Raw genomic sequence first — 15,542 nt, forward strand, 5'->3', positions numbered from 1 at the left:
TGTGTGTGTGTGTGTGTGTGTGTGTGTGTGTGTGTGTGTGTGTGTGTGTGTGTGTGTGTGTGTGTGTGTGTGTGTGAGGGAATAGTTTGTAGTTTTCCTTTGGCTCTATATATATCCTGCCCTAAAGTGCCAGCTACTGGTCTGTATGGCTATTGCTTTCCATACTACCCACATACTGTAGGTCAGCACTTACATAAACACATACACTATGGCTGACTGCCTGGAGTGTCATGACACCTCAAGGTCTTGTACTGAAGCCATAAATTAGATTAAGATTTCATATTTTAGAGTTCACAGTATGGAACGTCTGAAGCAGTCTGTTTCTTAAAGCCATAAATATCCACAAAATAACTCAGTGAACAAACTTGAACATGAAGTCAAAATATTAGCATGATCTAAATAAAGGCTATAATACAGTGTAAAAAGCTACATAATAATGGTCCCATACTTTCTCCTCTCCCTACATCTTATTTTGTAATTAAAATGATTAGAATGATTAAATAGTGATAACCTTTAACAATTTGTTCTCCTGGGATTTGTATTATTAGCTGTGTTCTTACACATGCAAGTTTTAATAGAAAGCTGTTGTATTTTGCCAGCATCCCAAAGGAGACCTCTGATAACCTAAAACACCTGCTGTTGGGGCTTCTACAGAGGAATCATAAAGATCGGATTAGCTTTGGTAAGTCTGCCCCTTTTTATTAGTAAAAAACATGATTTAATAATTGAATTCAAAGTATTTTTCTTATGTCTTTATCTTTTCTTTTTCAGAGGAATTTTTTAACCATCCCTTTTTGGAAACAAGCTCATCAACAAAGAAATGTAAGTGTCGCGTTGTTGTGAGGACAGCTTAGTATCAGTGACGCCGTTATAGCTGAGGTCGTAACACAAGTGCTTTACTCTATTTTTTGTCACAGGCTCATCAGTCCCCGTGCACTCCTACCCCAGTTCTGGCTCCGGCAGCTCCTCTAGCAGCTCCTCCACATCTCAGCTGGCCTCGCCTCAAGTATGCACAAAGTTTTCTCATGAAGTGAAGTGACCTGAAACCAATTGGTCATACTGTGAAATCCATAATTAATATTAGTTTTCGTTACATCTGTGTTTTATCTTCACTCTGTCAGCATTCCGATGGAGAGATGCACCAACCTCAGCCCAAGCTGCCTTACACCCCTGTGCAGGACAAGCCTGGCTTCCTGCAGAAAGAAACAGCTAATCAAGATGGTAGATATATCCAATCTCTCACAGAAGATTATGTCTTGGTGCCTGCCCAGTTTCCCAGTAAGACCTCTGAGCATCAGGAGCACATCGGATTTATCAGGATGTTTTAGTGCATTATTTTTTTGACATTAGCACAAAAAGACTGACTGCTCCTGTTGTGCTGCTTTACAGGTGAACATATATGTGAAGTAAATGTTGGGTCACCCCCAGAAAGTTCCCTTAAAGACCGTGGGTGAGTGTTCCCTTCATGGCCTGAACACTGTATGGGTTCAGTTAAGTTTTATGCTTTTATGTAATTTTTAAATGTGTTTGTATAGGAGCTCCCCACTGGCCGAAAGGGGTGCTAGACTCACTGGAAAGACACCCCCACGCTCTCCTATGCTGCGCTCTCCCCCCAAGCCTGTTAGGTAAGAGAAAGCCAGACTGTCAGAAAGCCAATTTTAGAGTTCAGCTCGTGGAAGATAAAAGAGGTCCGATATGGATAATTAAATTGAACGTGCAGCTAGATCAAACAGTATTTATATTCACGGTATATAGAACATGTTATAGAACTAAAATTAAACCACATCCCACTTTTAAAGACAGTAGAAGGCAACCTGGCTAGATGGAAATCTTTACCCATATCACTCATGGGAAGGGTCGCCGCTATAAAAATGATGGTCTTGCCAAAAATAAACTATTTATTTTCAATGATCCCAAATAAGCCATCACAAGATTGGTTCAGATCTCTAGACTCGTATATTTCTAAATTCCTTTGGAAAGATAAACCCCCACGTATCAGCTTAAAAACACTACAAAGGACCAAGGATAAAGGAGGATTAGATCTGCCTAACTTTAATCACTATTTTTTAGCCAACAGGCTTCAGTTCATCTCTAGATGGTTTAAACACACCCTCTTAGATGAACCTTGGATAGATGTAGAACAGGCACTATGTAATAACCTAGAAATTTCAGACCTACCATTTATCAGCTCAAACATCAAATGACATGAATGCTTTAAAAGCATCAACATCAGCTCTTCTCTGACAGCATGGTCGGAGTTTCTAAAAATGAGTCTTCATTAATCCCATGCAAACGTACACCTATCTGGAACAATCCGGACATATTACAAAACAATAATATGATAAACTTTCCAGATTGGAGTTGCAAAGGAATTAAATACTTGGAACATATGTTGGAAGGAACAGACTTTATTTCGTTTGACAGACTAGTTCCACTGCTGTTTATAACTGCTTTATAAAATCAGCTGCCCACTCTTCTGTGTTTCCCCTTTTAACCACGCAGCAAACCAGCTGAAACACTTGGCAGTAACTTCAGCCCGTCTGTTCCCATTCCCGTCCCAACTCAGATCCAAAACTACCAGCGTATGCAGTGTGTCGGCTCTCATGGCTCCACCAGGCATGTCCATCCATCTTATCTGTGCACCAACCCCACCTCAGAGTCTTACTCTTATGCGTTCTCTGTTTCCTTTGTCTAACAATGTCTCATCTCATTCAGGGTCACATTATACTGTCCCAGCAGTCCCAGCAGCAGTGAAAGCCCACCACAGTATGAAGAATGTGGATCTCCCAGTCCAGTCTTTACCTTCAACTCTGGAGGGAGCCAACCTAAACAGTCTTCCCCGCCAGGTAACTAGATCAGTTGGCTTCTGTATTACCTATGAAGGCATTCATCTGTATGTGTCATACACAAATACATAATTTTAAATTGATCCCAGTCAACTTTCATATACACAGTTGACTGGACATTGGAAATGCACACAGAAGAAGGTTAAAAAAGTAGTTAATTATTATCAGAGACCGATGTTTATGTGGCCTTTTTTTTAATGTCTGAAAGGGGCTTTTGTTAAGCAGACCTATTCCACTGTAACCTTCCAACAGCAATGCACACACTCTCAATTTCACCATCTCACACAAACATTTTTTTTGTGGATTTTTAAATTTGTTTTGAGGTAAACTGTCAGTATTTTATTTTCTCTGTAGCTCCTTTTGCTCTCACTCATCTGTGTTTTTTTTATTCTAAACTCCTACAGTCAACGAATGTGTTTACAAATATCATGTGCTCTTTAAAACAGTTGTTTTATATATATAATTTTCTGTTCTCCAGTGGGAACAAGCCCAAAGACATCAGAGCAGACTCTCCCACTCAGCACAAGAACTGGGCTCCTCGCTGCTTCTCCTGACATGCAGGACAGGCCCAAGGTCAGCTTCAACATGCCATACAGACACAGTGTTGACTTAATAATAATAAACATTTTATAGTTAATATTAAGTCATCCACTCTACTCTGCCATTCTTTCTGTGACATTAGAAATTGTTTTGCAATGCACACACTGCAAAAACCGGGGTGATTTCCTTCCACATCTCTTTAAAACAGCAAATTTTTACACTTCCTATGGTGTCAGCGGATAATAGAAGATATAAATGGGCACAGAGGGAAAGATGTTTCAACAGTTCAATTTCCTTTTCAGCAGCAGGTTCAGCCAAGAATGCCAAACAGAACCAGGACAGTCCCAAACCTGCAATCCCTTGGCCCCACTTCCCAGGCCAACCTCAGCCGTAAAGCAGCAATTAAAAAGGGCCCTTTTAAAAGGTATGAGCAGTGTAATACTTCCACACTGTTGTTATAAATGGTTGAAATAAAGAAAGAAAGAAATGGTTAAATCATTATGAATTTTTGACAAGCTAATATTGCAAGTCTAATTAAGATTATGGGAGCCTGCTACTAAGAGATAACACACAGTCAAACATATGCTGGTTGATTAATTATTAAATGCTCACAAGGGTGTCTGTGGATATATTACATGTGCAGATCAGTGAGCACAGGAAGGTTATCTGACATGCTACTGAAGGCGGCCCTCGGAGCTCCGCTCTTTGAAGAAGGGAAAGACGAGAGCCTCAGCAGTGAGAAAAGCATGGAGATAACAGGTATCAGTGCAACATGCTAAAAGTAAAACCAGTCAAATGACTTCTAAAGGGACAGCGTCTGTTTTCAGTACGAACGAGTCCATTCATAAAACCACTGACTTAAAGTGATGCAGAAGAAGGTTTTACAAAATCACCGCACATGTAGGGGAAGGTGACACATGTTTGGTACATGCAGTAGGCACAAAGAGACCTTTGTGAAGTATCTAATTTAGTCACCATGACCACTACATTACTTTACTTCAGTTCATCTAGGCTACCTTACCAATGGGGTAGCAGCCATCTGACTCTTCTTACTTGTTCCTACAGCACCCCCTGCTGGCTGTCATGGAGTTTTCCAGTGCTCAGACAGCCCAGTTCCTGTGATTTTCTCTATGGGCTCTCCATCCAGTGGAAGCTCACCTCCTGATACCATGTTAATGAGGAGGTTCTCAGGTAGGTGTCCTGACTTCCCTCACTACTAACTTTCTACTGAGGGCTTTTATTTTGAACCGTCATTTTAGTTTTGCTTCTAGGAAGGTTTAAATAAGTCTCTTAATTTCAGCATGCTTACGATATAACCGCTTAATCTGATTATAATGTGCTGCTTTTTGAGTTTGGACGTCACTGAGACTCTTAACTTTAAAAGAAAATTGTTGTGATTAACCAAGGAAAACTAATATTTCAGGTCATTTTCCATTTGTTAAGTGTTTATATTTTCCATCTTTTTTTTTAAAGCTACAACGTGTTATCAGTTAAATCCATTTACATATTCATGAATTATGTATCAGCTGTATGTGGTTAAGCTAACTTTGCCTTTTGTTTTTAAATACAGACACTCCCAGCTACTTAAACTCAGGTTGGCATCTTCAACGAAGAAACCGTAGGCACAGTGACACTGAAACAATGAATGTTATTCCACCCAGCGGCCTGATTTTTCATCCTCCAGAGCTCCCTGAAGACACATTAATGGAGGTACAGTCAAATGCCAATAGTAGTGAATACTCCAGGATCGTCAGTAATTTACATTTGCGGGTTCCACATGAAAGGTTTCCACATTGAGAATATTTTATGTGCTCTTTTCACAGGAGGCTCACACCGATGCTCTGACTGACTTGCGCTTCACTTTGGCTTTCGTCCAGTGTGTCATGGAACTGGCTTCCTCTAAGGACCCAGGGCTCGAGCCCATCAGCAGTCCCAACGTTTCCTTCCTGGATCAGAGCTTGGTGGCTGATCAGATCAGCCTTCTAAGTAGAGAATGGAGGTAAGAGGCATTACAGTTTCTCCACACGTGGAGTAGCTCTCTTTGTTTAATAAAAAAAGAAAATCTTAAAACTTCTATGTAATGTTCCAGCTATGCAGAGCAATTGGTGCTGTACATGAAGGCTGAAGAGTTTCTGTCATCAGCTCTGCGCAGCGCTAAAGAAAATGTCAAGAAAGGCGAGCTGTTTCCATCTGCTACAGTCAAACAAGGTGAGACCAACATTCCCTTCTGTAGATTTGTAAGGTAAAGGTAAACGTTCATAGTGTGAATTTCTTCAGAAATGGTGCTACCAATAGAATAGCTTGACTTAATTTAAAAGGAACTTGAACTATGATCCAGAACCTCCCATAATTTAAATCACATGACCATGTGTCCATGTGTCCATGTGACCATGTGTGACCAAGTGTTTCAACATTATTTTACATATTTGGTTCAAAGCTCCAGACTGTGACTGTCTTTGTTACACAGTTAAAACCAGTTCTCTGCTTGCAGACTGCGCAAACTTAGGTGATTACCATAAAGAGTATGTAAGATGGACTTATCTTTAAGTCTGAAAAGTAAAGCCTTACACTGGCATGCTCTTTAAGGCCACCAGGGGGCAATCCCTATGATTTCAAAAGGGCTTCCGCTCCTATAGACATCGGCAAGCAAATTGCCTTCTTCCCTGACATCTGTAAACACTTTAATCGTGGGTTTATACCCAGAGTCACTTCTCATGGGTCGTCCCGAGTAAAACATTAAGTCCATTTTGTGAATTTTTATTGTTCTAAGTTTCAGGAATGATTGTTATGCAGGATATGTAGAGAAGATGCTGGCCTATGACTCTGCAGATTCGCATTCAGATCCACCCCTCATTTGTCACATCCAGTAACAAAAACCACCATGTGACATTGAAAACGCCCATTCTGACCCTTTAAAATTAGATTTCACAAAATAGTGGGCGACATCATGGAGGCTACATCCATCTTTTATATCGTCTGTGGTGTTTACTCAGGATGCCCTATATTTGTGGCTACCACTGAAAAAGTAAACCTGACTGAATATTCCTGCCTCACTGTCATTTTCTCTGCTCTCACGGGTCTCTGTATTTACTGCTGCCACACACACATACAAGCTAAAAGGAGAATGGAAACGGTGTCTAAAACTGAGATGAAAGAATGCACGTTGGCTGCAAAGTGCACCAGAATCTGTCAGTCAGGAAGACATTATAAGAAACTGAAGTCATTCTTGAAACTCCTGTTGTAGGAGCACAACCACTTAGGCAGAAATATTGTGTGTATCTGTGTGTATTTATTAAAAGTTAATGAAAGTAAAAATGTTCCTGTATTAATTCGTTTTTTGGGTTGTTTTTTTTTTTTTTGCAGTAATCAGAAAGCTGAATGAATTGTACAAGAACTGTGTGACCTACTGTCGCTCCCTCAGCGATCAGCTGCAGACCTTCTTGCTTAACAAGCAGAAACTTATGGACAACTTCAATGCACTCACAGCAGAGAAGCTCATCTACAACCACACTGTGCACATGGTCAGCTCATTTCACAGGAGGATATTGATATTCACTCCAAGATGGACTCTGTCCTGTATATGCTATCAATCGTTATCTTAGCTCTTTAAATATATGCATGTGTGTCTTGTTTCCCCCCCCCCCTTCCATTCAGGTAAAGTCTGCGGCTTTAGATGAGATGTTCCACCATGGCACCACATCAGTGCAGCGCTACCATAAAGCCCTTGTGCTCATGGAAGGTCTGTCCCGAACCCTCACAGAGCAAGAGGACATTGACGGCATAGAAAAATGTATGTGGAAGCTCTGTGACACACAACCCATTAAAGAGAAATTTTAAATGCTAACATTAGTCATTGTATTCATGCATTTGTCATGTGGTCACTGAGTTGTTCCCTTATCTCTTTAGGTAGGCAATGCATTGAGCGGCGGCTCTCAACTCTGCACACAAAGCAGTATTTATGAGCTCCACGACTGCATCAATAACAACTGCATTATCTTGCCTCATCCATCTGCCATCACTGTCTGCACTTTGATCTCTCCTAAGGGAAACGACCACTGGAGCATCTGCTCCTCTCATTTCTTCACCCAATCTGTAATTGAAAGGTAAATGCACAGTAAAGGTTCGAAAAGGCTGGAAGTTCTTGAAAAACAGGTTGGGTTATGAATGTTTAAAAGCTATGATCAGGTACATCGTTTTCAGTATTTGTTTTGTTACAAACCGTACGTGTTAGTGTGTTTTGGTGTTTTGCACATAGAATGATGAGCTAAATTAAGAAATGATTGCAAGTGTTTTATACTTGAAGCAAAGATTACTTTGTGGTTTTCTGTGTTCGAAACATTTGAGTTATGTGTCTGGTGAATAATCACCAGCCTGCGGGACTCTGAAGAGTTTGAATGAGATGACCAAATATTGCCAATGTGTAGCAATACTTGTAAACCTGTGCCTGTTTTTTTCTGTCTTTGCATTATAACAGAAGAGTGAATATGAATATATTGAAAGTATGTTCTAACCTGATACACCGTAACTGCCTTACGACTGCCAGTCTTATGGCCATATAGTGTGGAGTGCAATAAGTATTCTTTGACATTTGAATGAGATTTGTTTTACACATGATCCAAAAATCCCTCCCTTGGGTGGGTGATATACTCAGCTATGAGGTACTTCAAGTGACTTTTTTTCCGTGTGTATCTATGCATATTTGGGTTTTTTTCTTGTGTGTGTTATACATTTGGAGATTTGCTGATTTTGAATTTGGAGATGTATGTTTGCATTCAATCCATCTGCAAACTGTGCATGGCACTAGGTGATTTTAACTAATTGTTTGAAGTCTGTTTACCAAATGCCTTTTGTATTGTTTTAAGACTGCCTGTCAAATGTTGCCAAGATAAGTTGTTATATGGTGTTTGATCAAAATAAATATTTATTATAAAGTCGCTGACAGTTTGCAGTAGAAATCAATTTCATTGTTCTTACTCACATGTGGACTTTTATCAAAGCTTCTGTTTAATTCAAATCCATAAGTAATTATAGTTTCTTTATAATCAGGATTTAGCTTAAAGTATACAATTTTACTACATAATATTCTTGTTAACTAATAAGCTGTGAATGTATGAATCGTCCAGGCTTTATTTATTTATTTACCCGCCAAGATTTATTCAGTGTTATAATGTGCAAACATGCACAGAGGACACACTAGAGTAAAGAGAAAAAACCCCCCAAACTATTCAACAAACGTAATTACATTTTATAATACCAGGATATCATTTACGTTGCATATTATATGCATTCAACAAACCTAGGTCTTATTGTCTTGACTTGTAAAATATTACATCAAACAACATTGCTTCTATGTATGGAAAAGGAGATGAGACATGCTTTTATTTTCCAGTCCACAGTAGTCACATTTATACTACGAATACATTTTGAATGTTCTCAGTTCTTGTTTCACTGGGTAGATCCTATGCAGTGGTTTCCTTAAACTTGTTTTTGATAAAGTATTTATCACAAGTTTTTAGTGCTTTCTCTCACTGTGTATCACTAAATAAATCTTTGGAGACAGATAGTAACAAAATTAAATTGCTAATATTCTTATTAGAGCATTGTTCTTCTTCTTATATTATTATTTAAATATTCAGGGCTACCGATATAAAGCGGTTATAAAAATCTTCAGAATTAAAGCTTAGATGAGGAACATCAGTTTTGTAACATTATAGGGAATTTTTTCCTGGTATAGCATCAAAACTGCAGTATATTATTTTGGGTTAATATATATTTTGAATTTATAACGAAATTATCTGTATGATAAAAAGAAAAAGACGAAAGATTAAACAGCTCAAAGTCAGAATTCCATTATCATCTTTAATATTCAGTACCTTTGTAGGAGTTATATTTAAACACCAAGCTGTCAGTGCTTGCTTGTAAAAATCGAGCAACCTTATAATGATTTTATCAACCGCATTTTCATCTAGAATCACAATCGCTCATGCAACCCACCATTTTAGATTACGTCATATTTTTGCTTCCTCGGATTCAGAACGGGATCCGGGTTACACAGCAGGCTGCCGCGGTCGCCATGTTGCTGAATGAAATTAACTTAGCTTCAAAACAGTGAATAGCAGCTATCAATATCAAGATTTTATTTTTCGCAGAATAGCCCGTGTTGCAGTATGTGACCTATTGTAAATATGACTTAGGATTTACGAAACTACTACAGAATCCCCATTCTCTGTAAGTAACGCCGTTGAAGTAATAACTGTTTATTCATTGGTAGCTGGCCTGTTAGCAAAAACAAGCTAGTCAATAGCATCGGCTAGCGCGCATCATGTAGCACGGGTTATTGTAATTACTCAAAAGCCATACACAGTGTTATTGTAAATGTTACAGGTTAATTTTTACATTCCATATTACTCTATTTATATATATTTGGATCATCCATTCACCTAGACCTGATTGTTCCGATACCTGCATTTATTATTTTTCATGGCAGCTAACCGAAGCTAACGTTACGCCCCGGAGAAATTGTAGGGGGGTGAAGCTAACATGTTAACAAGCGCTGTAAATATAACACCGTATCAAGAAACGACTGCTCTACGGCTGTCGACTGGAAATGTTGGTTGTAAATGTAATGTTGTTCTTACGGTGTTGAAACGACTGGGTTTCACTAACGCGTAAATTTCTCAACGCTGTTATCAAGGCGTCGTTGTCAAACGACGTTGGCGACACCTCGGTACCGTTAAGGTACATCAGCTTTGTTTTAAATGGTCGTTAGTTTTGGCGGAATCAGTATCAAACCAAATAAGCCATATCGTTTTTACCACTGGACAATGTGTATATGCTAGCTGGCGTTCACCTGTAGGTGCAAACAGATGTAAAAAATAAACAAAAGCTGTACGTCGGTAAAGATGCTCTGATAAGACCTCCACCTGAATAATTAAGGGGTGTATGTAGGGTAACAGTCCATGTCTTTCTTGCACACGATATCAAACTTTAATGACATTCGAGATAAGATTTACTGATGGCAGTGACTGATTTTTGTCTGTGTCATTACTTGTGTGCATGTTAAATGTTCAAAAATAGTGTATGGAGAAGCTAAAAGACTGAATATTTATAACTAGACACAGTGAAACAAAAGAAAAAAGGCAACCCTGGAAGACATCACGTGGTTATTGCTACCAGGGTCTCCAGTTTATCACAGGAAATGGCTATTACAGAGACAATCCTTGGTTCTGATTTATGTCATTTCACGTGAAGTTGTTGATATGTTGACATGTTATGGTTAATTTTCAGATATTTTCCTCCCAGATGACGAGCAAACTTTATTTCTGCATCACATATAGTCATTAAAAAGTAAAAATAAATAAAAATCATTTTTACTCTCCTTTGTTCTTTTCACAGATTATTGTGTTTAAAGATTGTAACCGTATCACGCAATGCACCATGGAAGTGGATCACAGAATATGCAACGACCGCTTCAGAGACCCAAGTCTGTCAGCGGGTCAGAAACAGAGGAGCAGCAGTCGCAGCCGACCATGGCAACTACACAGCAGCAAGCTACAGTTAACCATCCTCAATCACCTGTGACCCCTTTTTCCTCTGCTGCCAGTCCTTCAGCTCCTCAGTCACCCAATTATCAGATAATCATGAGTCGTAGTCCAGCCGCTGGCCCGAACATGAACATAACATTACAAAATGTGGGACAGATGGTTACTGCTAACCAACAAATAACCCTAACCACACTTCCCATCCAGAACCCCGCATCCCCAGGATTCCAGCATACGACACCTCAGTGGAGGTTTGAGCATACTCCACCCTCCTACATCCAGGTCACCTCACCTGTGCCCCAGCCCATTCAACCTCAAAGTCCTACCCAGCATAGTCCAGCCTCTCTGCAAGGTGTGACGAGGCCAACAGCTCCTGCAGCAGCATTGGGTGTGCACGGACAGAGTCCGACACGTTTTGTTGACGCTGGCATGTTAGTGAGGCAAATCAGTTTAGGGAGTCAATCAGGCAGTGGTCACTTTGTTTACCAAGAGGGAACAGGACTGGCCCAGATTGCCCCAGCCACACCTGGTCAGGTACAGCTGGCCTCTCCAGGAGCGCCAGGGTCTGTGAGGGAACGACGGCTTTCTCAGCCTCATTCACAGACTGGCGGCACCATCCACCACCATGCACCTCAAAGTCCAGTGGCCACCACTCACTCAGCTCTGGGCAGCCCTGGTCATATCACCACCTCAAACCTACCTCCCCAGATCAGCAGTATCATTCAAGGACAGCTTAGAAACCCTTTGATATTTGAGAAGCCTCAACAAGGTGTGGTTTCTGGAGTAGGAACCACAGCCACATCATTCAGTATACCTTCCTCTATACCACCCTCTAGCCCATCCCTCACCAGTCCATCTCAAGGGATCCCCAGCAATTCTCTTGCACCCACCAGCATGACTGTGGGCACTGTAAAGAAGCAAGCTGCCAAGAAATTAGAGGAAATTGCTCCTTCCACACCAGAGATTGCTCAGCTGAGAAAACAGTGCTTGGAGCACCACACCAAGAAGATGGAGAATCTGAAAGAAGTGTTCAAAGAATATCTGATTGAACTTTTCTTCCTGCAGCACCTCCAAGGGAACATGATGGACTATCTAGCTTTTAAGAAGAAGCCTTGTGTTCCCTTGTATACTTACTTGAGACAGAGTGACTTGGACCTTGAAGACGAAGAGGAGGAAGAAGAACAGTCTGAGGTTATTAATGATGAGGTATTACATCAGCTGGCTCTTGGTCTGAGATCAAATGTGTATTTCTTTCCTGTCATTCTGTTGAATTTTGTTCCTCTTTCAATTTGGTGTCTTTTTTCAGGTAAAGGTTGTTACTGGAAAGGATGGCCAGGCAGTGACACCAGTTGCCATAGCAACACAGCTTCCTCCCAATGTTTCTGCAGCTTTCTCTACCCAACAGCAGTTTCAGGTGATAGAGGAGGCACTTATTTTAAACATTTATTTTAATGAAATTATCTATAATGCCCTTAAAGTCTGTTGAAAATATCTCACTAATTTCATGAGAGGCTGTTTTTGCAGGGACACCAAGGAGCTACTTCTGGCACCATTACAAACCCTGGAGACATTGATGCATTTAAAAGGCAACAGGCTATGGTGCAGGCAGGTAGGGCAAAGATCGTAAACTCCTGTTTTATGTTGCTTTGTTTTCTCCCCGTTTGCTTTGTTTTCTGTTTGTTTTCTTTTCTCCCTCTAATTGCTTCTGCTTTTAGATATTTGGCATCCTCTACTAGCGCTCTGTGTTGAAGTCTTAAACCGAGGAAGGAGAGGTGACCTGTACGGTCTTCAGAAGGTCATTGCTGTGTGCCGAGTGCTTTTTTTTGCGTTATGAGGGTATTGTGTGTTTTAAATCCCAGATCAGGCTAAGAGGCCCCGGATTGACGTTGGTCGCCATGGGCTGATTTTCCAGCATCCTGGTGTAGCTCCTTTAGGATCACCTGGCGTTCCACTCCAGCAGCTTATGCCAACTGCGCAAGGTAGGAGTGCTTCTACCAGGCCGTTCTGTGTTCTGTTCGATGCTGCTGGACCTATGGCCTTTGCTCATACTAAGGAGATGTTAAAAAGGGAATCACAACATTCATCTTCTACAAACAAACTCCAAGCAGCATCAACAAACAGATCTTCCATCTGCTGGATTTCTCAGCAGTCCTCAGGAAGTTCAGGCTTAAGCTCTCTCTGTCAGGATAAATGGGGAAGAAGACAATCCAAGTCTGAAGAATGAGTAGCCACTCAATGGGAAGATGCCATGTCTTATGATTTTCTTTTTTTGTTTTAACTATTGATCACCTGTCGTCATCCATCTCTTCTTTTTTGAAGTTTGTTCCTGTTTGTCGTCTTTATTTGGAAAGACCTTCCCGTGCTGATGGATTTTCATCTTATCTGGCGGTGGATCACAGAAAGTGGGAAGCCTGTGGGAATGAATTCACTTTCCAATGGGTTTTGCTTGATCTCCCATTTTATGAATCCACATGTCATGCTTCCCTTTGGTTTCCCATCGTCATTCCCTCACACGCCCCTCTTCAATTGTCCGTCTTTGCGTGAGCCATCAACAGGAACTCAGAATCATCAGTCTTCAAGACTTTTTATTTATCTCATGTCCACTTTTAGTTTATTTCCTTCCATGTTTTTTCATGACATTTTGTTCTGACTTGGCTTCTTTCCCTCAGTCTAAGTAGGAGGGGAATCATTTGGAGGAGTTGTGTTCACGGCACAGGTGTTTGCGATTGTGGTGGTGTGGGTGTGTCAGGGCCAGGTGTTGATGGCGTCTAGGCAAGGTGGTGTGACGTGCAGGGAGGTAAGGCAGGTGATGCTTTAGTGTGCACAGCTCCGCTCAGGCCTGCTATCTGCAAGACCCCATGTCTGTCCTTTTGCTCACCTCTGTGCTTTGTCGCTATGTGAGGCATCCAGATGCCTTGGTTACGGCTAGAATGACATTGCTTCATGCATGCCAAACATACAGTGTTTTTGTGAGTGTTCGCTTTAGTTCTTTCCCCTTACTTCTCCCTGTCTCTTTGTTTTTTGAAGTTCTTTTTTTCATGTTTCTTTGTTACATTTTTTTTCTTTCTAAAACCTTTCTTCTTGCATGAGTAATTTTGAATGTTTTTTAACCACATTCTCTCAACATTTGAAATGCAAGGTTTTAGTTTTGCATTAATCAAAGTAGTATTTTATTTGAGAGACATGTAGATTTTCATATTGATTTCATTTCCTCTGTAATCATTTTGCTGTATGAGTTTCATTAGTTTCTGCTCTGATCATCAGGTAGTCGTAGACTCCTGTTAAGTACAGTACATGTAGTTCATTAAGAGAAGGTTCTGAGGAGCTCTTATAGCTGAAACTCAAACAAATGTTTAATAGTTAAAAGTACAATTTTATATTCTACCTTTTAGACTCAAAATATATAACTTCTATAAGGGGGTCTCTCAAATGAATATTAAGGGAAAGCTGCCGAACACTTAACGGCATCTATTAATCTGTATTGTAGGAACACAAAAGCATTTATTTTAAAAAAACAAACCAAAAAAACTGCACATTGGACAATAACATTAAAAACTCATTTTTTTTACCATTTGTCTCTGTGTCACTTTCTATACTACTCTTTTATCCTATACTTTGGTTACCATGTATACAGGCGGGATGCCGCCTACTCCTCAAGCAGTCCAGATCGCAGGACAGAAGCAGAACCAGCAACAGTACGACCCATCCAAAGGACCTCCAGTGCAGAATGCAGCCAGCCTGCACACTCCGCCTCCTCAGCTGCCTGGCAGGTTGCCACAAGGTGCCCCTCCTATGACAGGCTTGCCCATGGCACTCTCCCAGCAGGCTCAGTTAGTAGAGAATCCAACTCAGCCAGGGGGTCAGCTGCAGGCACAGGTGAAGGTGCAGGCAGGGGCCGCGGTCCTGACCACAGTGAACCCCCACACACAGCTCCAGGCCCAGCTGCAGCATCAGATGCAGTCAGGTCTTCATCTCCAGTTGCAGCCCCAGCAGCAACAATCCCAGGCCATTCTGCAGTCCGGACAAGCGGTCAGTTTGTGTGACGTGGTCAGCCTCCATACAAATTGACTAAAAGACGATACTGTAAGCTTGATATTACCAGTGTTTTTTCTTTGCTCTACAGACAGTGGCACTTGCTCGCCCCGGAACAGAGTCAAACCAGGCAGTTCAGAGGATTATGACCAACTCGGTATCAATGACATCTGTGTCTCCTGCTCCGCTCTCTGCTCTCAACTCTGTTCCAACCCCACATACTGCAAGTCCTCTTCGTCCTGTTGGTTCTAACGTCAACCCAAGCACCCAGTCAAAAATGACTGGAACCAATGGCATATCAGCGGTCAAAATAGGTGGCTTTGGTCAAAGCACAGCTGTGCAGCCTTCACAGGAGGGTTCTCAAGATAAGCAAGTGGAACAGGCCAAATTGGTGAGTACCATAGTTTGGATACAGATGTCAGCAGTTGGTTAAAAGCGTTGCCTGGAAAAGATTTGGTGCCTTTTAATGTTGTCATTGCATGTTTTTTGTTCTTTTCAAGTTTGTCATATTCCATATCACCAATTCCTGTTGATGTCCATTATTTTAATTTTTTTGATGTTCCGTTGTTGTGCATTGTTATAA

General features: G+C 40.9%; 2 protein-coding genes across 12 annotated transcripts in view; both read left to right on the top strand.

Annotated features, from left to right (window-relative positions):
• ulk1a (unc-51 like autophagy activating kinase 1a) overlaps positions 1 to 9,187 on the top strand; it is a 16,045-nt gene extending 6,858 nt beyond the window's left edge. For 2 of the 5 annotated variants that reach the window (XM_005926963.3, XM_042222803.1), the window contains 18 exons: positions 600 to 682; positions 772 to 822; positions 918 to 1,006; positions 1,122 to 1,278; positions 1,390 to 1,450; positions 1,536 to 1,625; positions 2,503 to 2,616; positions 2,716 to 2,846; positions 3,325 to 3,419; positions 3,689 to 3,810; positions 4,030 to 4,145; positions 4,452 to 4,577; positions 4,957 to 5,096; positions 5,210 to 5,385; positions 5,476 to 5,594; positions 6,750 to 6,907; positions 7,041 to 7,176; positions 7,293 to 9,077. In XM_005926963.3, coding sequence (XP_005927025.1) covers positions 600 to 682; positions 772 to 822; positions 918 to 1,006; positions 1,122 to 1,278; positions 1,390 to 1,450; positions 1,536 to 1,625; positions 2,503 to 2,616; positions 2,716 to 2,846; positions 3,325 to 3,419; positions 3,689 to 3,810; positions 4,030 to 4,145; positions 4,452 to 4,577; positions 4,957 to 5,096; positions 5,210 to 5,385; positions 5,476 to 5,594; positions 6,750 to 6,907; positions 7,041 to 7,176; positions 7,293 to 7,348 — 2,020 coding nt within the window. In that variant the 3' untranslated portion in view covers positions 7,349 to 9,077. Of the gene's footprint in view, positions 1 to 599; positions 683 to 771; positions 823 to 917; positions 1,007 to 1,121; positions 1,279 to 1,389; positions 1,451 to 1,535; positions 1,626 to 2,502; positions 2,617 to 2,715; positions 2,847 to 3,324; positions 3,420 to 3,688; positions 3,811 to 4,029; positions 4,146 to 4,451; positions 4,578 to 4,956; positions 5,097 to 5,209; positions 5,386 to 5,475; positions 5,595 to 6,749; positions 6,908 to 7,040; positions 7,177 to 7,292 lie in introns of all 5 variants that reach the window. The other 3 variants (XM_005926966.3, XM_005926964.3, XM_005926965.3) reach the window with 3 other exon arrangements.
• Positions 9,188 to 9,413: 226 nt separating this feature from the next.
• Positions 9,414 to 15,542, top strand: part of ep400 (E1A binding protein p400) — a 29,524-nt gene continuing 23,395 nt past the window's right edge. For 6 of the 7 annotated variants that reach the window (XM_042222794.1, XM_042222795.1, XM_042222797.1 and 3 more), the window contains exons 1-7: positions 9,414 to 9,614; positions 10,782 to 12,133; positions 12,234 to 12,341; positions 12,452 to 12,536; positions 12,787 to 12,906; positions 14,562 to 14,956; positions 15,051 to 15,350. In XM_042222794.1, the coding sequence (XP_042078728.1) occupies positions 10,817 to 12,133; positions 12,234 to 12,341; positions 12,452 to 12,536; positions 12,787 to 12,906; positions 14,562 to 14,956; positions 15,051 to 15,350 (2,325 nt within the window). In that variant the 5' untranslated portion in view covers positions 9,414 to 9,614; positions 10,782 to 10,816. The remainder of the gene's footprint in view (positions 9,615 to 10,781; positions 12,134 to 12,233; positions 12,342 to 12,451; positions 12,537 to 12,786; positions 12,907 to 14,561; positions 14,957 to 15,050; positions 15,351 to 15,542) is intronic. The other variant, XM_042222798.1, reaches the window with a different exon arrangement.

The sequence above is a fragment of the Haplochromis burtoni genome, unplaced genomic scaffold (assembly GCF_018398535.1).
Source record: "Haplochromis burtoni strain Fernald_Lab_line unplaced genomic scaffold, NCSU_Asbu1 Contig_95, whole genome shotgun sequence".
Taxonomy (NCBI): Eukaryota; Metazoa; Chordata; class Actinopteri; order Cichliformes; family Cichlidae; genus Haplochromis; species Haplochromis burtoni.